This window comes from Grampus griseus, assembly GCF_964374135.1.
Source record: "Grampus griseus genome assembly, chromosome: 6".
Classification (NCBI taxonomy): Eukaryota; Metazoa; Chordata; class Mammalia; order Artiodactyla; family Delphinidae; genus Grampus; species Grampus griseus.
In genome coordinates this window covers 31,481,689-31,509,175 of record NC_139000.1, presented here as the reverse complement: position 1 = coordinate 31,509,175, position 27,487 = coordinate 31,481,689, and the positions used below count along the sequence as shown (strand labels likewise).

General features: G+C 36.4%; 1 protein-coding gene across 3 annotated transcripts in view; it reads right to left on the bottom strand.

The window, feature by feature from the left end:
- Positions 1-27,487, bottom strand: part of TEX10 (testis expressed 10) — a 56,113-nt gene that overhangs the window by 10,022 nt on the left and 18,604 nt on the right. For all 3 annotated transcript variants that reach the window (XM_082657272.1, XM_082657273.1, XM_082657274.1), the window contains 6 exons: positions 25,341-25,579; positions 24,475-24,610; positions 22,794-22,969; positions 20,960-21,137; positions 15,495-15,583; positions 13,841-13,974 (listed from right to left, as the gene is read on the bottom strand). In XM_082657272.1, coding sequence (XP_082513398.1) covers positions 13,841-13,974; positions 15,495-15,583; positions 20,960-21,137; positions 22,794-22,969; positions 24,475-24,610; positions 25,341-25,579 — 952 coding nt within the window. The remainder of the gene's footprint in view (positions 1-13,840; positions 13,975-15,494; positions 15,584-20,959; positions 21,138-22,793; positions 22,970-24,474; positions 24,611-25,340; positions 25,580-27,487) is intronic.

Sequence of the window (27,487 nt, the reverse complement as noted above, 5' to 3'; positions counted from 1 at the left end):
GGCGCCAAAAGGAGACTGATTACAGGCAAAGTAACTGATGAAGTAGATAAATATATTAAGCAAAATGGAAGTCAGGTTTCCCACCATCAGAAAAGGCAGGTACAAGAGAAAAGGAGACAGCTAGAATGAACCCAGGGGTGTTGTGTTCCTGATTTCTGTTCACTGATAGGGCATGGGAACAGCAACAGCTAATAGCAATGACCACACTTAAGAGTCCAGAAGTTGGTTTCTAAAATCCATTCTCCACTTAAAGGAAAACTGGGCCTCTTAAAGAAATACCTGATTGCAGGGCGGGGACAGGGAAAATACAACATGAATCTGTAACAATTTGTGGTACAAGAAAGTAAGGAAGTAAGCTGACCCTTGAACAATGTAGGGTGGAGTGGGTAGGGGTGCCGACACTCCATGCAATCGAAAATCTGCATATATCACTTCATAGTCGGCCCTCCATATCTGAGGTTCCTCGTATCTGCAGATTCAACCAACCATGCGTCATGTAGTACTGTAGTATTTACTACTGAAATAAATCTCCAAATAAGTGGGCCTGCAGAGTTCAAACCTATGTTGTTCAAGGGTCAACTGTACTCAGAGAAAAATGAGGATGTATCAAAAGAACAAAAAAGCCAGCTTTCAGGAGGTAACCATGGCAAACATGAGAGTATCAAAATTAATAAGGATAGTAAGGAATTTTAACCCACTGGAAAATACAGGAAACCATACTAACAAAAATAAATAAATGAATAAATTCGAAGACCAAAAAGGAATGGGATATTTACATTGTTTCAAAGTATCTCCTCATAAAATATTATTAATAACAAAGGGGAAGAAGTAAAAAGTGGAGAACATGGACAGATACCACTTACTCAAGTGATCAAAGTGAACATCTAATGGGACAAATCAAAACCACACACCACCTGACAGGATGCAATCAGAAAACCACAGCATCACTCATGTCATATTCCTGCCAAATTTGTATAACCTGATCTAATCATGAGAAAATAAATTAAACCTGAATTGAGAGAAATTTTACAAAATAACCGTCCTGTGTTCTTCAAAATTGTCAACGTCAACGAAAGACAAGGAAAGACTGAGGAACTATTCCAGATTTTGAAAAAGACTAAACAGACATTACAACTAAATGCAATGAATCATTTCAGATGGATCCTTTAAAGTACATTATTGGGACAACTGGCAAAACAGGAGTAAAGTCTGAGGATTAGATGACAGTAATATACCAATGTTAATTTCCTGATTCTGATGACTATATTGTGTTTACGTAATGGAATGGTCTTAAGACAAATACAGGCGTACCCCAGATATTGTGGGTTTGGTTCCAGACCACTGCGATAACATAAATATAGCAATAAAGCAAATATCACAATAAAGCAAGTCACAAATTTTTTTGGTTTCCCAGTGCATATAAAAGATATGTTTATACTATACTGTAGTCCATTTCATGTACAAGAGCATTGTCTATAAAAACAATGTACATATCTTAATTTTACAATATTCCATTGCTAAAAAACGCTAACCACCATCTGAGCCTTCAGTGAGTCATAATCTTTGTGACAGTGCAGGGTCCTGCTTTGACGGTGATGGCTGCTGACTGACCAGGGTGGTGACTATTGAAGGCTGAGGTGGCTGTGGACATTTCTTTTAAAATAAGACAACAATAAAATTTGCCACATAGATTGACTCTTCCTTCCAACAGCACTTTACCCAAAATGGAACTTCTTTCAAAATTGGAGTCAATCTTCTCAAATCCTGTCACTGCTCTATCAACTAAGTTTATGTAATATTCTAAATCCTTTGCTGTCATTTCAACAATCTTCACATCTTCACCAGGAGTAGATTCCATCTCAAGAAACTACTTTCTCTGCTTATCCATTAGAAGCAACTCTTCATCCATTAAAAGTTTTATCATGAGATATCTACAATAAAAGTCACATCTTCAGGCTCCACTTCTAATTCTAGTTCTCCTGCTATTTCCACCACAGCTGCAGTTATTTCCTCCACTGAAGTCTTGAATACCCCTCAAAATCATGAGGGTTGGGATCAACTTCTTCCAAACTCCTCTTAATGCTGATATTTTGACCTCTTGCCATGAATCACGAATGATCTTAATGGCATCTAGAATGATGAATCCTTTCCAGAAAGTTTCCAATTTACTTTGCTCAGATACGTCAGAGGAATCACTATCTATGGCAGCTATAGCTTTACAAAACGTGCTTCTTATATAATACGACTTGAAGGTCTAAAAGACTCCTTGATCCATGGACTGCAGAATGGATGTGTGTGAGCAGGCATGAAAAAAACAATAATCTCATTGTACATCTCCATGAGAGTTCTAGGGTGACCAGGTGCATTGTCAATGAGTAGTAATATTTTGAAAGTAATCTTTTTTTCTGTGCAGAAGATATCAAGAGTGGGCTTAAAATCATCAGTAAACCATGTTGTAAACTGATGTGCTGTCATCCAGGCTTTGTTGTTTCATTTACAGAACACAAGCAGAGAAGATTTAGCATAATTCCTTTTTATTTAACTGTTTTTTTCCTGCTCACTTCTTTTTTAAAATAATTTATTTATTTATATTTTATTTTTGGCTGCGTTGGGTCTTCGTTGCTCCGCACAGGCTTTCTCTAATTGCAGCGAACAGGGGCTACTCTTCACTGCGGTGTGCGGGCTTCTCATTGCGGTGGCTTCTCTTGTTGCAGAGCACAGGCTCTAGAATGCAGGCTCAGTAGTTGTGGCATATGGGCTTCGTTGCTCTGCGGCATGCGGGATCTTCCTGGACCAGGGCTCGAACCCATGTCCCCTGCATTGGCAGGCGATTCTTAACCACTGCACCACCAGAGAAGTCCATAATTCTTGAGGGCGCTAGGATTTTCAGAACGGTAAATGAGGGTTGGCTTCAATTTAAAGTTACCAGCTGCATTAGCCCCTAACACATCAGCATGACCTCTGAAGCTTCGAAACCAGGCACTGACTTCTCCTCTCTAGCTATGAAAGTCCTAGATGGCAACTTCTTCCAATATAAAGCTGTTTTGTCTACACTGAAAACCTGCTGTTTAGTGTAGCCACCTTCAATAATATTTTAGCTAGATCTTCTGGATAATTGGCTGCAACTTCTCCATTAGCTGCTTCATCTTGCACTTTTAATGTTATGCAGACAGCTCTTTTCCTTAAACCTTATGAACCAACCTCGGCTACCTTCAAACTTTCCTTCTGCAGCTTCCTCACCTCTCTCACCCTTCACAGAATCAAAGAGAGTTAGGGCTTTGCTCTAGATTTGGCTTAAGGGAATGTTGTAGGTGGTCTGATATTCTATCCAAACCACTCAAACTTTCTCCATGTCATCAATAAGGCTGTTTCACTTTCTTATCATTCCTGTGTTCACTGAAATAGCACTTTTAATTTCAAGAACTTTTCTTTTGCATTCACAATTTGGCTAACTGGCAGAAAGGTCTAGTTTTCAGCCTATCTTGGCTTTAAACATGCCTTCCTCACTAAGCTTATAATCATTTCTAGCTTCTGATTTAAAGTAAGAGTCGTGCAACTCTTCCTTTCACTCGAACACACCTATAGGCCATTGTAGGGTTATTAATTGGCCTAATGGCAGTATTGTTGTGTCTCAGGGAACAGGGAGAGAAATGAGGGACGGCTGCTTGGTGCAGCAGTCAGAAGACACACATTTATTAAGTTCACCGTCTCATGTGGGCATGGTTCGTGATGCCCCAAAACAATTACAATAGTAATGTCAAAGATCACTGATCACAGATCACCATAAAAAATATAGTAACAATGAAAATGTTTGAAATATTGCAAAAATTACCAAAATGTGACACAGAGACATGAAGTGTACAAATACTGTTGGAAAAACGAACACCAACAGACATCCTCGATGCAGGGTTGCCATAAATCTTCAGTTTGTAAAAAACAGAGTATCTGCAAAGTGCTTTAAAACAAAGTATGCCTGTATGCCGAAGTATGAGGTATGGGCACTCTGTCAAATAGTCTAAGAAAACAGTTCTTTGTCCTGCAGTTATTATTTTTCTCTAAGTTTGAAAATGCTTCAAAATAAAAGTAAATAAAAATATAAACACATAGATGTATACACACACATAAACATACACAAATACAGGCAATCCTCACTTCTGCAATTACAGTGTTAACAAAAACTTGCATACTTCAGAACCCTGACCTCACACTGCACAATTCCAGAACAGGCATGCTAATTTAGTACAATGTGGAAATTAAGGGTTTTTTAAAAATATAAAACTTCATTTTTCTTAAGAAGGTTCTGTACATTTAATTTCTACATTGAAGTATTTTCTACCTAATTTTATCAGGAAATAAACAGAAATGTCATGCACCTAACACTTTTTATAAAATCATTTTATTGCTATATTAAAATGTTAAAAAAGAGCAAGTAAAAGAAAGAAATTGTAATTATTAAAATACTAAAATTCAGATTTAGAGATTCTTTCACTTCCCAATAAAATTACATCACGGAATATATTTACAGAATGAAAATTTCCATATACTCACACTACAAAACAGGGCTCAACTGTTCTAAGAAAGTGTCGTCAAATTTACCTTTGGCAGATTACATTTTACCTTTCCCCTGTTGGCCATGTCTCAACTATTATCAATGAATAATAAAAACGGTAAGAAAGAGATAGACAACCTGCCTCTATTCTGGGGCTCTTTCCTTACCCCAGTATTTCTTTACATACATGCTTTGTGGGGGGAACAAACTCACTTCAACCAAGCTGCCTCTAAAGACCACCCAAGAGTTCCCTAGTATTGGAAGCATGTTTGTGTTCAGAGTCCTTTTGTGCCCCACTTGCTTTTTCCTATTATCCCAACTGCTTAATTACCATGGCTTTGTAATAGATATTTGATAGTACAAGCCCTCTGGCTTTATTTTTATTCAACACTTTGTTATTCTTGTTCGTCTGTATTTCAATATAAATTTTAGAATCACCTTTTCAATTTCCACAAAAACATTTGCTCTAATTTTGATCTGGATTACACTGAATCTGTACTATAGATTAATTTAGAGAAAGCTATTATTTGTACAATATTGGAGTCTCCCAATCCATGAACATTATATATCCCTGCATGTATTTAGGTCATCTTTAATATCTCTCAGTAATGTTTTATGGTTTCCAATGTTTTCAGAGGTCCTCAGCAATTGTTTCGTGAAATTCTCCTTTAATCTATATTCATGTTATGTATGTGTGTGTCCCCATTACTAAGGTACAGTCTTTAAGAGTCTGCAATGAGGGGCTCCCCTGGTGGCACAGTGGTTAAGAATCCACCTGCCAATGCAGGGGACCCGGGTCCAATCCCTGGTCCGGGAAGATCCCATATGCCACAGAGCAACTAAGCCCGTGTGCCACGACTACTTAGTCTACTCTCTAGAGCCACAACTACTGAAGCCCGAGTGGCTAGAGCCCGTGCTCCACAACAAGAGGAGCCACCGCAATGAGAAGCCCGTGCACCGCAATAAAGAGTAGCCCCCGCTCGCTGCAACTAGAGAAAGCCCACACACAGCAACGAAGACCCAATGCAGCCAAAAATAAATAAATAAAATTAAAAGAAAAAAAAGAGTCTGCAATGAGAGCTTATGTGTACACTGAAGACCCAACCCACTTCCAGGCCAGCAACTTAAACTAATCATTGTTTCCTTAGGACCATGAGTCACAGAGGTTACTGGCTTAGCTTTTAAGCCCCTCTGCTTTTGCAGCTTAAGAATCTGGGAAATGCTGGAGGGGATCAGGCCCCTCACAGGCCTCTTGAGTCTCCTATTTTCTCAATTCAGCTCAGCAGGATGGTCAAAAGGTTGAATGGATTCTCTGTCCTCCAAGAGGGGCCATTTGACAAAGCCAAATTCTTATCCTCTTTGCCTGAGAGACAGCTCCAGTCTCCTCAGATATGTTGATGAATAAAAGCTGTACACGCACAAGGTGATGAAATTCCACATGGCCAAAGCAGCAGCAGAGTTGTGAGCAAAAGAATTCCCAAAGCTCAAACAGGGAAGAGAGGTGTTTGAGTTCTAACCAGCCAGCATGGAGTGTCTTCATAGAACAACCAGGTCATTCAGATGATACTCAGAAAGAGAACCTATTAATAGTAGGGCTAAAGTAGCACTAGGGCAGGAGTTAGCAAACTTTTTCTATAAAAGGCCAAAGAGTAAATATTTTAGGCTTTGCAGGTCACATACAGATTCTGCCACATATTCTTGGGTTTTTCTCTGTTTTAACAACTGTCAAAAAAATGTAAACAGGGACTTCCCTGGTGGTCCAGTGGGTAAGACTCCGCACTCCTAATGCAAGAGGCCTGGGTTCAATCCCTGGTCAGGGAACTAGATCCTGCATGCACGCCACAACTAAGAGTTCGCCTGCCACAACTAGGAAGTCCACATGCCGCAACTAAAAAAGATCCTGCATGCCACAACTAAGACCCGGCACAGCGTAAATAAATAAATAAATATTAAAAAAAAAAAAGTAAACCCTGCTCTTAGCTCAAGGATGGCACAAAAATAGGGCCACCAAGATTTGTCCTACAGGGCTGTAGTTTGCTGATCCTTGCCTTAGTAAAGGTTACTTGCTCTAATAAACCACCCCAACAAAATGTAAAAACAAGACACTAAAGGATAAAGGTGATAACTCAAGTAACTTGACTGCCTGCCAGAACAAAGCAAAACACTCTTTAGAAAACAACAAAATCCACCACATAAAATTTCCATTGTCCAATATACACTCAAAAACTACTAGACATGCTAAAAACATGAAAATGTGCCACATAACCAGGGGAAAAAGCAATCAAAAGAGATGATGGAATTAGCAGGCAAGAACTTTAAAACAACTATTATAAATATATTCAAGTAGTTAAAGAAAAATGAATGTAAGAGAAACAGAAGATGAACCAAAAAAGTTGAGATTAAAAAACCCATTATCAGATACAGACCTACTAGAGAATGGACTTGAGGATATGGAGAGGGGGAAGGGTAAGTTGGGACAAAGTGAGAGAGTGGCATGGACATATATACACTACCAAATGTAAAACAGATAGCTAGTGGGAAGCAGCCGCATAGCACAGGGAGATCAGCTCCGGTGCTTTGTGACCACCTAGAGGGGTGGGATGGGGAGGGTGGGAGGGAGATGCAAGAGGGAAGAGATATGGGGATATATGTATATATATAACTGATTCACTTTGTTATAAAGCAGAAACACACCATTATAAAGCAGTTATACTCCAATAAATATGTTAAAAAAAACCCATTATCTAAAATTTAAAATTCATTGGGTGGTCTTTGTTCACAGATCACATGGTCATCTCTGTAGAAAATCTGAAACAATCAATTATAGCAAGGTTGCAGGACACAGCATTAATATATAAAAGTCAAACTGCTTCCCTAAATATCAGCAATGAACAAACGGAATTTGAAATTAAAAACATAATACGATTTACATTAGCACCCCCAAAAATGAAATATTTAGGTATAAATCTAATAAAATATATATGGTCTATATGAAGAAAACTAAAAAACTCTGATGAACAAAATCAAAGAACTAAATAAATGGAGGATATTCCATGTTCATGGATAGGAAGACTCAATATTGTCAAGATGTCAGTTCTTCCCAACATGATCTATACATTCAACATAAATCCAACCAAAATCTTACCAAGTCATCTTGTGGAGATCCATGAACTGATTCTAAAGTTTATACAAAGGGGCAAAAGACCCAGAATAGCCAATATATATTGAAGGAGAAGAACAATTTGAAGGACTGACACTCACCAATTTCAAAAATTACTATAAAGCTACAGTAATCAAAATAGTGTGCTACTGGCAAAAGGATAAATAAATACATGGAACAGAAAGAGACCCACATAGTCAACTGATCTTTGACAATGGAGCAAAAGATTGTCTTTTCAACAAATGGTGCTGTAATAACTGGACATCCATGTGAAAAAAAAATGAATCTAGACACAGACCTTCAACCCTTGACAAAAATTAACTCAAAATGCATCCCAACAGACCTAAATGTAAAACACAAAACTATAAAACTCTTAGAAGATAACACAGGAGGAAAAATGTAGATGACCCTGAGTATGATGACTTTTTAGATACAACACTAAAGGCACAATGCATGAATGAAATAACCGATAAGTTGAAGTTGGATGTCATTAAAATTAAAAACTTTTGTTTTGTGAAAGACAATGTCAAGAGCCTGAAAGGATAAGCCACAGAGTAGGAAAAAATCCAAAATATTCAAAGAACTCTTAAAATCCAACAATAAGAAAATAACCTAATTTTAACATCAGCCAAAGACCATAACAGACACCTCACCAAAGAAGACACATGGCAAATAAGCATATGAAAAAACATTCCACATCATATGTTATCAGGGAAACGCAAATTAAAACAATTATGAGATACCACTACACACCTATTAGAATGACCAAAATCTGGAAGACTGACAATACCAAATACTAGCAAGGATGTGGGGCAACAGAAACTCTCATTTACTGCTGGTGGAAATACAAAATGGTACAGCACTTTGGAAATATGTTTGGTGGTTTTTTACAATATTAAATACACTCTTACCATATGATCCAGCAACTGCTCTCCTTAGTATTTAACTAAAGGAGTTGAAATCTTATGTCTACACAAAAACCTACACACAGATATTTATAGCAGCTTTATTCACAACTGCCAAAATCTGAAAGTAATCAAGATGTCCTTCAGTAGGTAAATGGATAAACTGATATAACCAGACAATGGAATATTATTCAGTGCTAAAAGGAAATAAGCTATGAAGTCATGAAAACACATGGAGGAACCTTAAATAAATATTACTAAGTGAAAGAAATTATTTGACTAAGCAAATAATTCCTCCTGCTATCTTCCTAACATCATTCAAATGTATTTTGTAAATTATACTCTTCCTGGAATTATTAAAATAATCTAATTCTGATTCTAGTTACAGCTGTCACTTAATCTATTCCTGATAAATTGTCACACTTGTAACTTTGTTCTTTTTCTGAGTTTAAAATTGCACAATGTTAGTGAAATGTTTAGACAAGTAACCTTATGAAGGAAGAAGTGTAGGTTAAAATAAATGTAACATTATATAATTTTGTGTTGTCTCTGCAAATAGTTTAAAAATAAAAGAGAACAAAATTACTCATTTGACATTTCAAAGCATTGAAAAAAGGTATTAATATAATCAAACTGCTGGAAAAAATGTGATAAAAGGAAAAATCTCTAAAACTTGTAAAACAAGCATGTAGAGAAAAAAACACACATTACATACAGAGAAACAAAAATAAGAATAACCTCACACGTCATTACACACTACGTTATGGCATGAAGCGGTACAGTATAGAAGGCAGGTTGTATTAACTTGAAGAGCAAATGGTTAAAAACATAAGCGGCAAAGCTAACATGACAAAAGTGGAGATAAAAATGGAATGATTAAAAATACTGAAACTATGAAAAACAATCAATCATGATATCTGATTACAATGGAATGCTACATAGCAATGAAAAAGAATGAACAACTGCTTACACATTAACATGGGTATCTTAGTATACTGAATGAAAAAAAAGGAAATTACTAAAAAATATTTCACTTTTAAAAAGTTCAATAACATGTAAAACTAAACAATATGGTTTGGAATTACATGCTAATATGGTAAAACTATAAAGGAGCAAGAGTATGATAATATTTAAGACAGTGTTACTCTAAAGGGAGAGGGGAAAAGCACATAGGAGTTTCAAAAATAATGAAAAACATTCTATTTCTTAAACTAGATTAATGTTTTATTATTATCCTTCAGAACTTAGTTAAAAAATAACTTTTAAAACCATTCAAAATTTTATAAATCACAAATAAAATTAACCTTAAAACCTTTCATTGGCTCTGGAATAGACATCTCCATTTGGAAACAGTATCTCTGTCTAGAGATTCCTTTTCCCTTTGTGATCTTTCCCTGTTAATTACTATTTCCATCAGTAATGGCAATGTCATACAATTCTTTCAGAAGAAATGATCGCAAATATACTAAGTGTGGGACTTCCCTGGTGGCACGGTGGTTAAGAATCCGCCTGCCAATGCAGGGGACAGGGGTTCGAGCCCCGGTCCAGGAAGATCCCACATGCCGCAGAGCAACTAAGCCTGTGCGCCACAACTACTGAGCCTGCGCTCTAGAGCCCGCGAGCCACTACTGAGCCTGTGTGCCACAACTACTGAAGCCCGTGTGCCTTGAGCCCATGCTCCGCAACAAGAGAAGCCACTGCAGTGAGAAGCCTGTGCACTGCAGCAAAGAGCAGCCCCCGCTCGCCACAACCAGAGAAAGCCCATGCACAGCAACAAAGACCCGATGCAGCCAAAAGTAAGTAAATAAGTAAATAAATAAAATATTAAGAAATTTTAAAAAGTATATATATATATACTAAGTAAAAACTGCGTGATCCAAATCAGTGTACAGAGCTATGTTATTTCTATAAAAGGAGAAAACCAAAAGAATACATGTAATCATTTGTGACGACACAGAAGTTACCTAAAAGAATACATTTAGATGAGGTATCACCTAACACCAGTCAGAATGGCCATCATCAAAAGACCTAGAAATGATAAATGCTGGAGAGGATGTGAAGGAAACTCTTCACACTGTTGGTGGGAATGTAAATTGGTACAGCCACTATGGAGAACAATATGGGGGTTCCTCAAAAAACTAAAAACAGAACTACCATATGACCCAGCAATACCACTCCTGGGCACATAGCTGGAGAAAGCCATAATTCAAAAAGATACATGCACCCCAATGTTCACTGCAGCACTATTTACGATAGCCAGGACACGGAAGCAACCTAAATGTCCATCAACAGAGGAATGGATAAAGAAGATGTGGTACACGTATACAATGGAACATTACTTAACCATAAAAAGGAACAAAATAGTGCCACTTACACAGACATGCATAGACCTAGAGACTGTCATACAGAGTGAAGTAAGTCAGAAAAACAAATATATAATATTGCTTTATGTGGAATCTAGAAAAATGGTACAGATGAACTTATTGGCAAAGCAGAAACAAAGACACAGATGTAGAGAACAAACTTAGGGATACCAAGGTGGGGAGGGAGGGTGGGATGAATTGGGAGATTGGGATTGACATATATACACTACTGTGTATAAACTAGATAACTAATGAGAACCTACTGTATAGCACAGGGAACTCTACTCAATGCTCTGTGGTGACCTAAATGGGAAGGAAATCTAAAAAAGAGGGGATATATGTATACGTATAACTGATTCACTTTACTGTACAGCAGAAACTAACACAACAGTGTAAAGCAACTATACTCCAATAAAAATTAAGGGAAAAAAAAGACTACATTTAGAAACTAGGGAGGGAAAACAGATGGCTGGGAGATAGGGAATGGAGGAACACTTTTTACTATTATCCTTCTATTCTTCTAAATTGTACTTTGTGATAATACTCCAAAAAAAAAACTAGAAAAATAAATTTTTATACTAAGGCTGTCAAAAACTATATATTTCAAGTAATTTCACATGAAGAGGCCAACTTAAATATGGCAAATTTTATCCAAAATAAAACTGAAATCTTCACTTAAGAACTTCAAAAACTAAAACCAAAACTTTCAGATTTTTCCTAATGTATGTCTTAACATTTCAAAGACAGCAACCTTGAAGTTTAATACATGTTTTTGCCAAATGTACACTCAGAAATATAACTGATCACATTTTCATGACAATTGTGTCTTGGCTTTACACAGATAATTTAATTGTCAGAGAAAGATTAATGGAGTTGTCCAAGTTACCAAACTAGACACTAACAAATCTATGCCGGGAATCTGGGGCCCACTTATCCCCATACAATGGTTTTTCCAATACAGCATGATACAGTTTTAAAACATTAGAAACAGTCTGTCCTACAAAACAACTACCAATACTACTGTTGGCAAAACTAAACTTCCCAATGCAGTATTTTTTTTTTTTTTTTTTTTTGCGGTACGTGGGCCTCTCACTGTTGTGGCCTCTCCCATTGCGGAGCACAGGCTCCGGACGCACAGGCTCAGCGGCCATGACTCACGGGCCTAGCCGCTCCGCGGCATGTGAGATCTTCCCAGACCGGGGCACAAACCCGTGTCCCCTGCATCGGCAGGCGGACTCTCAACCACTGCGCCACCAAGGGAAGCCCCCCCACTGTAGTATTCAAGGCCTCAATCTCAGTCTTTCTTAGCTCTCTTCACTTACTATGGATTAATATAAAATTTTAGATATTAAATAATTAGGTTGGTTACCCAATTCATTATTTTTCACTTTTTAAAATCCACTAATTTTTGAGAGCCTATATATGTTCATATATATAGGCACCAGGGTAATAAAAAGAACAAAGTGTCATTGGCATGACCTAAGTATTGTGATCAGAGTCAAACAAAACCATGAGAGAAATGTGTTAAACATCTACAAAAGGTACAGCCCTAAGGGACAGGAAGAAAATGAAGAGTATTCAGGAACAGAATGAAAGAAGTAGTAAATAGATCAGTTGATTTTAATAAAATCAACTGGTATCGCAACAAAATAGATGTAGGTTCTAGAGACTACCTTGTTGAGAACACTGACAAAGCAGTTTAAAAAAAAAAAAAAAAAAAGGCTTATGGCCTAGCAATTAGGAGTTACAAGAAAAGAATATAGTCAGTGTCCTAACCAAAAACCTTCTGAATCATTAAAAAAAAACTGGCCAGCAGAGAACATAACCTCAGAATTTGCAAGGTTCAAACCACAATTATTTGGGATGACACAATGACATTCCTACTGGGCAAGTACCTTTCCAATGCAAAAAAACAAAATGAAGAAATAAACAGAAATTAACTAATAGATACATGTTTTTAGAGACTCAAATCCTTAGTATTAACAGTTAGGATGTTTTTACATATTTGTAACACAGAAGACAATTTTGACTATTAGGGTAAAAGATCAGCCCTGTAATTCCAATTTAAAACATATCAATAATTAATTTAGACTTGTGGTTTTAATTTGAATTTCACTACAAACAGTACCAAAACTTAAAGATATTAAGATTTATCATACTTATATAAATTTATTAGATATTTAAGATTTACTGTAACATTTGTGAAGGTTTGTCAAAAAACTGAACTACTTGATGAATAGTGAATATATTAAGTTATTTAAACAGTTTTAAAGTTTTAAATAGTTTGTAAAAGGAATAAAATATAATCAAAGTCTCCCTTTAAATTTACTATATTTATCTAAAAAATAAGATTTGTAAGTTGAACTTAAAAATTTAAGGAGAAATTAGGGTTTAAAATTTAACTCTGCTAAACTATATACTAATTCTTAAAACCAAAGGAAATGCCAAATAATCTTTTCTGATTAGAAAAACCCACCTTCAGGATACCAAATCCTACCCTAACTCTTATTCATCCTTCAATACCTAAGTCAAATTCTTCCTTTTCTATGAAGCCTTTCCTCTTTTCCATAGATGGATCCATCCTTTCTTCCCTATGCTAGACAAGAGAAAATAAATTTGTCTCTATCGTTCAAACTGCTAATTTATTCTATTGTATTGGCATAACTTATAATGAAAATACTCTTTTAGAAACATAAATCTTCTATCCAAGGATCACAAGCACTTTCAGAACATGGATTGTGTTTTATACTACTCTGAATCTCTGAAAGTATCTTACACAAGGCAACCCTAATATACAGCAACTGTTGGTGGTTGATTAACTGAATTCTAATAATTATGAGTTTCTTTTAAAATGGACAATTACCTCTGTTACGTCCCAATGGTGTAAAAATTGATCCAAGTCAGTAAGGTAAAGCAGCACAGGGGAAAGCTGTGTCTGGATGACATGAGGAACTCCTCGAAGGCTCTGAAGCCAAGTCAGCTCCTCTTTTGAAAACCCTAATTTGGGTATAAAGAAAGCCAATAAATAAATAAATCACAAGGCAAGTGACTTTTTTTTTTTTTTTGCGGTACGCGGGCCTCTCACTGTTGTGGCCTCTCCCGTTGCGGAGCACAGGCTCCGGACGCACAGGCTCAGCAGCCATGGCTCACGGGCCTAGCCGCTCCGCGGCATGTGGGATCTTCCCGGATCGGGGCACAAACCCGTGTCCCCTGCATCGGCAGGCAGACTCTCAACCACTGCACCACCAGGGAAGCCTGTGACATTCTTTATTAATTTTTTAAAAACAGATGACATGTATCTTCAAGTTAAATTCTTCTTTAAGCTACCTTGTCTCCTCTGAATTTCTGTATTTCATGTATAGTATTTTTAAAAATAAAATGCTAGCAATGTAATGTAATGTAGTAAAATTCATATAATTATGTTCACAAAGGATGTAACCTGACTCAATCTATAATATAGCAAGAAACAGGTTTTACCCCTAATATTGGGGGCATTACCACCTTTACTTAAATAAACGTGCCTGTGAAAGGCATCATCGTTCTAATTAATGGTAGGTTTAAAAAAGCTATTGAACAAGTAAAATAATATACTCATTCATACATATACCAAACTCTATATTCTCTTACATGATAGCCCTTCAAATGTTTTAAAACTACTCCATCCCTCCTAAGTCTTTTTTTTCGATAATGCAGTTCCTTCAACCATACCTTACATAATAAAATTTCTGATTCTCTTACCACCTCTATTACACTTGGCCTGACCTATACAGACAACGTGCCAAAGTCCCTCCTGAAAGATAACTCTTGGAATGATCAGAATACTTGCAATGTGGTCTGACCCTAGCTACCTGCTTTCATGTTTTCAGATAACTATATTTCCGTGAACACGCCCTAGAGAGTCATCATCTAGTTTGGAAGCCACACCGCACTACTGATTCCTAATGAGTTTCCTAAAACCACTAAACCTTCTGACCAGTACTACTATTAAAACATAAAGCCTTCACCTCCATCGCAAATGTGTACATCCAAAACTATCAAATAAACTTGTAGGAGTCTACTTTTATCTTTTACATAATATTTATCTTGCTTATCAGAACCTGTCAAGATTTTTTTGGATTCTGACTTAACATATTAAGTCTCCAAATTTCAAGTCTTCAGAAAATTTCAAAGATTCTCATCTTCATCATCCAAGTACAAAACAAAAATACTGAGACAGTACATCATTTAAAACAATAGTAATAATACTTAGAAATCGAACTTATAACATTTCTAGACTCATTTTACTAATTTTGCTTTGAGGTCAATGGAATGCAAAAAATGGCTAATTGAAATCTGATATCCTTCCTATCATGTTAAACATTTCAAACATGTTTAAAATGGATATTCTGTTCATCAACTTTTTCAAGTATGCAATGGGGTTCAAAACTTAGAGCCAAACAGGTATGAGAGTAAATCTCAGAAGAATCTTCATACTAGGCTTTTTTCCTTTCCTTAACTCGGCAGATCAATGTGGTTACCTGTAAGTGTTGAAAATAAGAAGCTGAAATAGTCCACATCATTCATCAACCAGTCTTTAACTGAAGACTTCCATCCAGAAAATGATGATCTATAATAAACAATGGGAGAACTATTACGAGAAGTGACCACTTGAAGACTCAAGAATAAAGCACAGTATATATAACCATTTTTCTTTATTGAAAACAAGTCTAATTTAATATTTTAAACAAAACCCACAGTACGTATTAACTTTATATATAAGGGTTCAAGTACCACAATATGGAAAATGTAACTTCTAACTTATTTATATTTATGTAACGTTTCACTGAAAAGCATAATTGGTCCACAAATACCATACAAACTTAAAAAATTTTCCACACCACTTGAAAATCAGACTCAAGGAGCCAAGATAAAGTTTTCCTTTTCAGTAGTACGTTCAGCTGCTATGTATTTACTGCTTGATTTTTATAAAGTCTTACCTTGCTTACATAAATGAGTTAAGTTTAAACAAGTTCCTGCTGCCTACCTAAGCAAAAGTATCTTAATTAGGCAAAGAATACTTCAATTTAAAGCCACTCTAAGATAACTATGTGTTCCTATTCTTTTCGAAGTTGTAACTAGGTCTACTTCACAATATTGTGGCTGAAGTACTGGTAGGGGACTCCAGGGAAGAGCTAAATGTACAGCAGCTTCTCATTAAATGAGGATTAGTTGGTTCCTGCTATAAGATCAGTTTCCAGTGACTCCTTTAAAAACTCTCTTCAAGGTAAGTCTAAGAAGGAATAGAGCAAATGTCAACCATGGATATAGCAAAAAAAAAAAAAAAAAAAAAAAAAAGCTGAGAATGATCAGATTCAACAAGCTGAGATTACTAATTTTTATCACAGAAATCTGAATAAATGTCACACAAAATTAGGAATTTCTAATTCAACTAAAAGCACTAAAAATTTTTTACCTATGAAATAATTGTATTTATTAACATTCTTAAAAGTTGGGGAGTTAAAAATAATGGAAACACTCTTCTGATTATCATTCTTACAATAAGCAAAGGGCTATGGAGGGAATATCGCAAGCTAAGAGTCTATATCAGAGATGCTCAGTGGAAAGGAGTACAAAATGATGATTAGAAAACAAACTAATATCCTCTTGAACCCAGTGAAAAATGTGCCATCCAGTGGCTAAAGGGGGTAGGAAATCCATTTAAGAGTCTAGTTTGGACAAAAGACAAGCAATATATCACGCTGTCCTTAAAACTATGATGAATATATATACTATCCAAGCCAGAACACTTCTGATAGTAAAAGGGGATGCTATTACTAAACATGCTGGGACAAAAGAAGTAAACTAGAACTGTTCCTGGCAGTCCAGCTCACATATTCACCCTACTTAAAAACCAAGCCAGGGGCTTCCCTGGTGGCGCAGTGGTTCAGAGTCCACCTGCCAATGCAGGGGACACGGGTTCGTGCCCCGGTCTGGGAAGATCCCACATGCCGCAGAGCGGCTAGGCCCGTGAGCCATGGCCGCTGAGCCTGCATGTCTGGAGCCTGTGCTCCGTTAACGGGAGAGGCCCGCGTACCGCAAAAAAAAAAAAAAAAAAAAAACCAAGCCAAATTTCTCAGTCCAAGAACTTCTCCCTTCTCTGATATTTTTATCTAACAGTGTACATTACTTTTCCACATTTACGTCTTATGTTCCCCAACCCAGCTGTAAATAAACTAGGAGCAGAGAGGATAAGGAATGAGTAAAGGCCAGTAGAACAACACAGATGGGGGAAAAAAATCAAACTCAAAAAGCTCTAAGTAGATGGTAAAAAAGGTAGGAGCAGGAATTCTAAGTACACTTTTTAAAAGATAAAATGAAGACCAATGGTTTTTTAGCTGATGAGTTTTTCACACATGGAACACACGGATATTCTTTGCTGGTAACCTGCTCTTAAAGTCTCTCAGATAGAGACAGCAGAGCAACAGAACAGTACCTGAAGTGAACTAGATCTCACAGTCCAATTAATGTAACATGAAAAACAGAAATTAAAGGAACATTTCAGGAAAATTAATCTGGCAACAATGCACAAAATAGATGGAACTAAGAAGCAAGACTACTTGCTGTAATAGTACAGGTGGGAGATAATGAAAAAGCTGGCTAGTTTATAGTCATGATCAGGGACAGAAAGGGATATTTTGAAGAGAAAACTAAACATATGGAATAACCCAGGTTATTTCTAAGGAAATATTCTTAAATTCTTAAATTCTAAATCTAGGAAAAGTGATACAATAATAATGCCACTGGCCTGAGAAAGTTGAAAAGTTCCAATTTTGTTTTATTTTTTAAGAGAGATTAATTTGAATAGGAACAATACATCTATAGAAAGAAAAGTCTACTAACAGACTCTGTGCAAATACTAAAAAGCAAAATTTAACTTAGTGGACTTTTAACTACAATGACATTCTGCTCTTAATAATTATAAACCCCTATGACCAGTATTTGTAAATTAACAGATTTTCTCAACACTCACCACAAATCCACAAAAAGTAAAAAAACTTTTAAAAAATCCTTGACAAAAGTTACTAAGCATAAGTCAATCATAACTGATAAAGATATTAAATATAGCTTCCAAAGAGAATCAATTTCAAGAAGTGTTCAAAAGGTGCTTTTAAATGAATGTTAAAACAGAGCCTCCAATAGTTATATCAAAGGAACAGTGCCCTCCACTGGAAGTTTTATTAACTTGAAACCACTTAAGTTATAAGAAAAGAAATAATATTTCTTTAAAGGCCTAGCATTAAGTGCTGCACTAGACAAAGAGCAGGGCTTTGTTTTTTTTGTTTTGTTTTTTAATTTCTAAGAAAGGAAAACATGGGAAACTTGTTTAGAGTACTTCAAATTAAGACCAAGTCTTTCTTTAATGCACATGAACACAGAAATAAACTTTGAATTTTCACACACAAACAACACATTGCAAACAGCTCTCTTTTGCTAAAAGGAAATGTTATCAGTTATGAAGCACATTCTAGGCGACAACAATCAAACATATGTCCTATACTGGTATGAAGAGACTGGCAAACAAAGCTAAAGAAAATCTACTAATAACGTGAGCTACTCCTACTGAACTGGGATGGGGATCTGTACAAGAAGCCACAAGGAAGCTAGTCTTTAAATTTTCAGTTCTGCCTAAAACGGTATCAGACCCTGTCCATAGGCCACAATCATTAACAAATATTGCTGAATACTAAAGTACCATACCTGATACAGACATGGAATTTTTAAGAATATTCTGAACACTCGCAATACGAAACACTATTAGTTATAAGACCTTTCAGAGTAAAATGGTACAGTCACTATGGAAAACAGTATGGCAGTTCCTTGAAAAATTAAACAGATTACCATATGATCTGGCAATTCCACTTCTGGGTATATAGCCAAAAGAATTAAAAGGAGTCAAACAGGTATCTGTACACCAGTGTTCACAGCAGCATTATTCACCATAGCCAAAGGGTAGAAACAACCAAGAGTCCATCAACAGATGAATAAACAAAATGTGGTATAATGGAATACAATGGAATACTGAATATTCAGACTTAAAAAAGGAAACCGTGAAACATGCTACAATATGGATGAACCCTGAAAAGTTACACTGAGTGAAATAAGCAAAACACAAAAGGAAAATATTGTATGATTCCATTTATATGAGGTTACCTAAAATAATCAAAATCATGAAGATAAAATAGTGGTAAATGGGGGCTGGGGGAAGGGGAAATGATTAGTACAGAGTTTCAGTTTGGGACGATGAAAAGTTCTGGAGATGAATAGTGGTGCTGGTTGCACAACAATATGAATGTACTTAATGCCACTGAACAGTTTTAACGGTATACCTAAAACTGGTTAAAATGGTAAGTTTTATGTTATGTATATTTTGCCACACACACACACACACACACACACACACACAGATATTTCAAGTGATTCCTTGTCTGAGTCTACAAACTTATTTATTTCGTCAGCTCCATTAAATTCTGAGCTCCCTTCCAGAAAGGAAGGTCTGTACTGCCATTTCGTAACACCAAAGGTTTTAAGCACAGTACTCTCACCTGCCACTGAACCCCTTACTGCATACTTTTTTTTTTTTAACATCTTTATTGGGGTATAATTGCTTTACAATGGTGTGTTAGTTTCTGCTTTATAACAAAGTGAATCAGTTATACATATACATATGTTCCCATATCTCTCCCCTCTTGCGTCTCCCTCCCTCCCCCCTCCCTATCCCATCCCTCTAGGCGGTCCCAAAGCACCGAGCTGATATCCCTGTGCTATGTGGCTGCTTCCCACTAGCTATCTACCTTACGTTTGGTAGTGTATGTATGTCCATGCCTCTCTCTCGCTTTGTCACAGCTCACCCTTCCCCCTCCCCACATCCTCAAGTCCGTTCTCCAGTAGGTCTGTGTCTTTATTCCTGTCTTACCCCTAGGTTCTTCATGACATTTTTTTTTTCTTAAATTCCATATATATGTGTTAGCATACGGTATTTGTCTTTCTCTTTCTGACTTACTTCACTCTGTATGACAGACTCTAGGTCTATCCACCTCATTACAAATAGCTCAATTTCGTTTCTTTTTATGGCTGAGTAATATTCCATTGTATATATGTGCCACATCTTCTTTATCCATTCATCCGATGATGGACACTTAGGTTGTTTCCATCTCCGGGCTATTGTAAATAGAGCTGCAATGAACATTGTGGTACATGACTCTTTCTGAATTATGGTTTTCTCAGGGTACATGCCCAGTAGTGGGATTGCTGGGTCATATGGTAGTTCTATTTGTAGTTTTTTAAGGAACCTCCATACTGTTCTCCATAGTGGCTGTACCAATTCACATTCCCACCAGCAGTGCAGGAGTGTTCCCTTTTCTCCACACCCTCTCCAGCATTTATTGTTTCTAGATTTTTTGATGATGGCCATTCTGACTGGTGTGAGATGATATCTCATTGTAGTTTTGATTTGCATTTCTCTAATGATTAATGATGTTGAGCATTCTTTCATGTGTTTGTTGGCAGTCTGTATATCTTCTTTGGAGAAATGTCTATTTAGGTCTTCTGCCCATTTTTGGATTGGGTTGTTTGTTTTTTGTTATTGAGCTGCATGAGCTGCTTGTAAATTAATCCTTTGTCAGTTGCTTCATTTGCAAATATTTTCTCCCATTCTGAGGGTAGTCTTTTGGTCTTGTTTATGGTTTCTTACTGCATACTTTTGATAATTTTAACCCTTGTTCCAATCCTCCTACACAAGTCACTAAACAAATAATGTGAAACAGTCTTACTCTAGTGAACTTCCTCTAATAATAGTATCGACAGTTTTAACTGTTGCATTAAGAGCAAATGAAGGGAGGAGCAGTATTTTAAAAAGCCTCTATAGTTCATGAATTGCCAGTAAAAGGACAGAGGGTGGGGGGAAGATTATACACTTAAAATACAGCTCACTTGAGCATGCTACCTCATGTGCAGTATCCCGATAAGCATGGCAGCCAAACTTGAACTGAGTCTTCCCATAATACAGCAACGACTTAACCGAGAAAGCAAATCAGCAGGCAGACTGGGTAGAAAATATACAAGCTGGACCAAAAGCTGTTGAGACTCTGCTGGGAGAACCACCACAGTGCCTTCTTGTGGATCTAGTGGGGTAAGAAGATAAGTTAAACTAAAAAAGATATACAAACCAGAGTTAATAAAGCAGATTAAGTGATTATTTTCACTGTGTTATGTTGAATTCTAATACATCAATTACATGGAAAAAAGTTTTTTCACAAAGCATGTATGTATGGCTTAAGGTACTGTCTAGAGTAAAACACTGAATACATCATTATTTAAAGATATGTTTAACACTCTATTAATTTCGTAACATTCAAATGTGTTATCTGAAATAAAAACTATGACGTGGTTAACGGGATTGGAGACAAAGCGAAACGGTAAAAAACAAGCACTTCTGCCAAACAGTGATAATTATATATCGACTTAAAGCCAAAGACCTATCTGTGTACACACACACACATGACCCCACATATGAGCAATACCGAAAAATACAGATTTTAAAATATTACCCACAAAAGGTGGAAACAAACCAATGTCTATCACCTAATGAATGGATAAATATAAGTGGTATATCCACACAATGGAGTACTACTCAACATTAAAAAGAAATGAAGTACTGATATATGCTATAACATAGGTGAATCCTAAAAACAGTATATTAAGTGAAAGAAGCCAGACTCAAAGGACCCATATTGTATAATTCCATCTATAAAAAATGTCCAGAATAAGCAAATACACAGAGACAGAAAAGAAGATTAGTGGTTGCCAGGAGGTGGGGAAGGATAAAGTAGGGAGGGACTTACTAATGGTACAGTTTCTTTTTGGGGTGATAAAAATATTCTGGAATTAGATAATGAACACTATTGCACAATCATGGGACTATGTTAAAAAATCAAAGAATTGTACATTGTAAAATGGCAAATTTTACGGTATATGAATTATATCCCAATAATAAATATAAATTATATATATGTATATATCCTAGTATGCTTTATTGATATTTTTGCTTAAAAAAATGAAAGTTTCAGTGATGAATAAAAAAAGTTATTAATAGATGAAAGTCATACAAGATATCCATTATGGTTAAGTAAGTAAAATTTGCCACCAAAGCTTCAAAGGAATTTTATAAAAATACCTGATCAGTTTTGAATTTGTGAATAACATGTGGCTTAAAAGACAATTTAAGGGGCTTCCCTGGTGGCGCAGTGGTTAAGAAGCAGGGGACACGGGTTCAATCCCTGGTCTGGGAAGATCCCACATGCTGCGGAGCAACTAAGCCCGTGCGCCACAACTACTGAGCCTGCACTCTAGAGCCCACGAGCCACAACTACTGAGCCCGAGTGCCACAACTACTAAAGCCTGCATGCCTACAGCCCACGCTCTGCAACAAGAGAAGCCACCACAATGAGAAGCCCGCGCACCACAACGAAGAGTAACCCCTACTCGCTGCAACTAGAGAAAGCCCGCACACAGCAACAGAGATCCAAAGCAGACAAAAATACATAAATTTTAAAAAAAGAATGCAAGAAGCATCTATAACCATTAATTTCTAGAACTATTCTAATAGATAATACTACTGAAAATGAATTTACTGTTTGATGTTTTGTTAATTTTCCCATGGTATAATTAATTTATAATAATTTAAAGGAAAAGCAAACCTAAAGAGCTCCCCCTTTGAAACGTCTTTCCTAAATTGGGGTAGACCAATTATTACTTACATAGTTAAACAAAACTCTTACCATAGATTCGGAGAGCAGTAACTTGTAAACTTTTTAGTAATTCTTTATTTGCTCGTGCTGCAGCGGTATGGATAATGTCAATAAGCTGTGTTGAGAGCTCAGGGTTTCGGGAGCCAAGATGAGCAAGTTGCAATGGTAAACCAGCCAACCAACGGGATAACACTTTACTACGATACCTAAGGTCAAGGAAAAACGAAATAAAGTGTAATTTTCAAAGACAATGGAAATTAATTTAAACAAAGAATATTTTTAACTTAAAACACCACACAAAGTGACAAATCATCTACCAATAACACCACATTTACTTATTTAAACATGTGAGAGCCTACAAGATGGCCAGCATCATTTATTTAGCTATAGCAGTTTCTAAAGTTTTACCCACTATATTAAAAGTTCATGTGATTTGCGGCAGTATGTAAACTGTATTTTTATCTTAAAGGACACAGACACTACTTAACTCTTCGTGAACTATTTAAACTAGTTAGCGTTAATTATTACACTACATTAAGTCATTGATGCATTCAGTGTAGGGTGCCCCCACATTAAATGACTTCAAACTTGTGTTATTTCATATTTCAGTTCTTTTATATACTTGCTAATGCTCTAATGTCTCCTTACTCAGGTAACAGCAATCACTTTCGCTGTCCCCCTTAGTGACTTAACTAAGCATGACCTTCGTAGTCAGACAGACCTGAACTTAAGTCTCGGTTCCACTGCCCTTAGTTGCATGACACTCACCAGATTATTTAACCTAAGAATCCGTTTCCTTCTGTTAAGACAGAAGCCAATAGTACCTACACTTCAAATATGAGTATTGAGAGATTAAGAAAAGCACCTGACTTACAGTAAAGACTCAAATACGTTCTAACAACCACCTATGTATCCCGAATCTCTACGTTCCACCCAAACACCTCTTCCTGACTATCCCAAATAAACCTCAAACTCACCATATCAAAAACCTGATTCCTTAGTTCTATTCTTTGTGTTGTCTATTTCAGCTGGTAGCACCAAACTAAGCCAGAAACCTTCTCATCTTTTACTGCCCTCATTTTTTAAAAATCTACTGAAATATTTTTAACATACAGTATTATATGTTAGTTTCAGGTATATACTACATAATAATTTGACATATGCATACATTACAAATGATCACCATGATAAGTCACCATTAGTCCCCATATGAAGTTATTACAGTATTATTATTCCTTTTGCTATGTATTACATCCCCATGGCTTATTTACTTTATAACTAAGTCTGTAGCTCTTAATCCCCTTCACCCATTTCACACCTCCTCTTCTACTGCCCTCATTCTTATACCGTATGTCTCAAATATGTCACTAAGGACCAGCGGTTAAACCTCCATAATTTTTATGGGAGGCAAAAGAAAAGGCTGAGGCTGCTACAGGTTGTTCCAACTGCCCTTTAGCTGTTAAGTGGACAAGTGGAAATATATGCTCAAAGAGACTTTTATCTGCTCAGTTATGCATACAAAGATTACTGGCACTATTATGTATGCTTCTTTATAAAATTAAATTTCTTCTCTTTTCTTAAATGCAACCAAATAGGATATAAAGAGTGAATTTCTCCAAAGATTTAATCACCCCATCTAGTCTATTATTTAAAAAGACTACAAAATAACTTGGTGAGAAAAAGAAAGGCAAAATAACAAAGGAAACTTTACCTGACTCTGTAAGATCTCAGTTCTTCTTTTTGATAGATTTTACTGAAAAACTTCAGTAACAGAGTCCGAACTGGAAGGAGAAGGCCTCTCTGCTGATACAGTGTATAAACTGCCTTAATAAGAGACTCCGTAGCCTCTAAAAAAAAGAAAAAAACTGCATATGATTCAAAAATGTTTCTTCAACAGCCCCCTAATTCTAAAAAGCACAAAAGTACTTTACTTTGCTCCTATGACAAAGCAGACCTTAGACACAAACTGATGACTACTGTCAAAATCCTACAGTAATAGCCTGACTAATACGAAAGTCAAACCAACCAGAGACTACAGAGTAAATTTTCCTAAGAGACAACAAACCTAGGCAGGGATGACAAAAACCAGACTAGAAAGGTGGATAAGCTGGAAACCAAACAGGAAAGCTCTGTTTCTGAATGAAAAGAATTAGTAAGTCACACTAAAAACTGACTTAATGCAACATTAACTTCAAGCTACAAGAAAGGTAAAAAGATAAGCAGGATTTATCAATTTCTAGTCAAATTACATCAGAAGAGAGTATTTCTTCATCATTAGACTCACTGTCATTTCATCTTAATAACACCTACCTCCTTTCACTCCAACTCTGTAATCTAGTAGAAATCCTACCAATTAACTTCAGAGTGGACCTACTCACTGAGAAAGGGATGCTCTGAGCCATAAACGATTTCAGTGTTCAAGTAGATATTCCTTTATAGTTATGCTAGCTACCTTTCGTGGCTTGAATGTAAATAACTTGACTACGTGAAATGTTTGAAAGTCATTAACTCAAAGCTAGACTCTAAATAGCATGCATAAGAGCTCCTCTTATATAAGGACAAAGCAGTAACACCTACCTCTGTTTGGTTGTATCTGCATTAACCTCCATGAGACCCCAAGCAATCTGTTCAGCTGCTTACTATTTAGCCTAAAGCCATCTTCAAGGGTCTCTGTTACAAATTTCCTTATCATTTCTATCCAACTGGAATCCTTCTGCAAAGTTGAGGCATTTGCCAGGGAGACCATGATATCAGACAGTGTTAAATTCAGTAAGAGATGATCTACATTATTGGAGAGAATCGTGCAATGCTTGATGCTAAAAACAAACAAAGACACACACATCTCTAAGTGTTATATCTACCATGCCTGCTTCACTTAGAATACTTAAAATAATCAGTGGGTCAAAAAATGTTCCTCCTAGGATAAACTGCCAAGAAGTCGGGAATATAAAGCCACTGTTTTGTAAATACACCATTCATTATGAAATCAGGCTTGTTAAGACACAAAGAATGCATATTGTTCAGTTCATTACCCAAGCTGCTATTCACACAAAAAGTAACACTGCCTGGTAATCCTAGATGTAACTTGGAGGTAAGAAGACTTGAAAACCTCAACACACTTGGAAGATTTCTTTAAGCAGATACTTATATTAGGATGGAGGTCACAGTAGACCTTGATTTTGCTTCTAACTCAGTTTGACTTAACAGAAACACTAATTTCTCCCAGCCACAATTTCCTTATGTGTGAAATAGGAGACTGGTCCAGATAAGCACTATTCTGAAACGACTTAATTTTATGACTCACATATTAAAATCACTTTTTTCTAGCCAAATAAAACACATTTCTTTCAAAGCTTCAAAGAAATTTCAAAAAAAAAAAACTTTAAATAGAATATCTTAACAAAATTTGCAACTTAGGATATAAATACTTATTTCAGGCTACAATGTATTCAACAACAGAATCTACTTATTTTCATGTTCAGAAACATGTACAGTTGATTAAAGTTTTTAAAAACCTCAAACTAACTTATTTTAAAAGAAAAAGTTAATCCTGGATTAGGCATGCAAGGACATAGTAGTAAGGAACCACAAATACATGGGAAGGAAAATTTTAAAAATCTGGTGCTATCAGGGGATCAAATGTAGGGCTAGGAATGACAAATGAGCCTAAAAAGGTAAAACGGGACCAGATAACAAAGAGTTGAAGGCTAAGGACACTGAAATCAACTCTGCAGGCACAGGAGTAACATGGTTGAAAAGTTGTTTCAGGTGGATAATTCTGCAGATGGAAAAGAAAAAATCAGAGTTACAAGACTCTAAACAAAGCAGCAGTTGTATGTCTATTTGAGCAATACAGGTAAGACACGACAAGTGCAAGAACCAATGTTGGTACAGATTGGGAGAAACGGGGACATTTAGGAAGAATAAAAATTAGCTGGATTTGAAGTCTGCTTAAATGTATACATGTATGTGAGTTTTGGGATGATGAGGATTGGAAGAATCGAGGGTTCTAGCACTGCTGACTGGGAAATGGAGATGAAGTAGCAGAGAGGAGCAAATATCCAGAAAATAAATTCTACCTTTAACATGTTGAGCTTAAAGTGTCTCTGGTATAAATCCAGGCAGAGATGGCCATCAAACAACTCAATGTATAAGTCTGACACTGGAGGGAAGAGTCTGAGCTATTCAAATAGAAATTACCCACATGACCACTCCTAACTACAAAAGAAGTTGGGAAATCTAGTTTTTATTTTGTGTAGTCATATGCCCAGCTAAAACCTGGAAATTCCATCACTAAGAGAGGGGAGAATGAATGAAAGCTGAGACAGACAACTAGCAATCTATACCACAAACCCAAAATTACTAGTAGGTTCTCTTTGGCAAACTGCTCAGCGCCCAAAACCAAGGCACATTTTACACTAACTAGACCACACAAAAACTCAATTGCGACATTTCTTCAACAAAGGTAGAGCTTTCCAAGATCTACCTAAGTTTACCTCAAGCAACATAATCTATTACTGTCTGGAAGGTCTCAGTCAACACTGCAAACTTGGGAGAATTCATCCTGCTCCTCCAATAATTTATACCAAATTTTAAAGTCTAAAAATAAGCCGACCACCAATTCTATAAGGGAGGCAGGCCACTGGGGAAACTCTCATTTTCAATGACACAGCAGGTAATTAGAACTAATCCCCTTCCTGAAAATAACTTTTAAAAGCTGGATG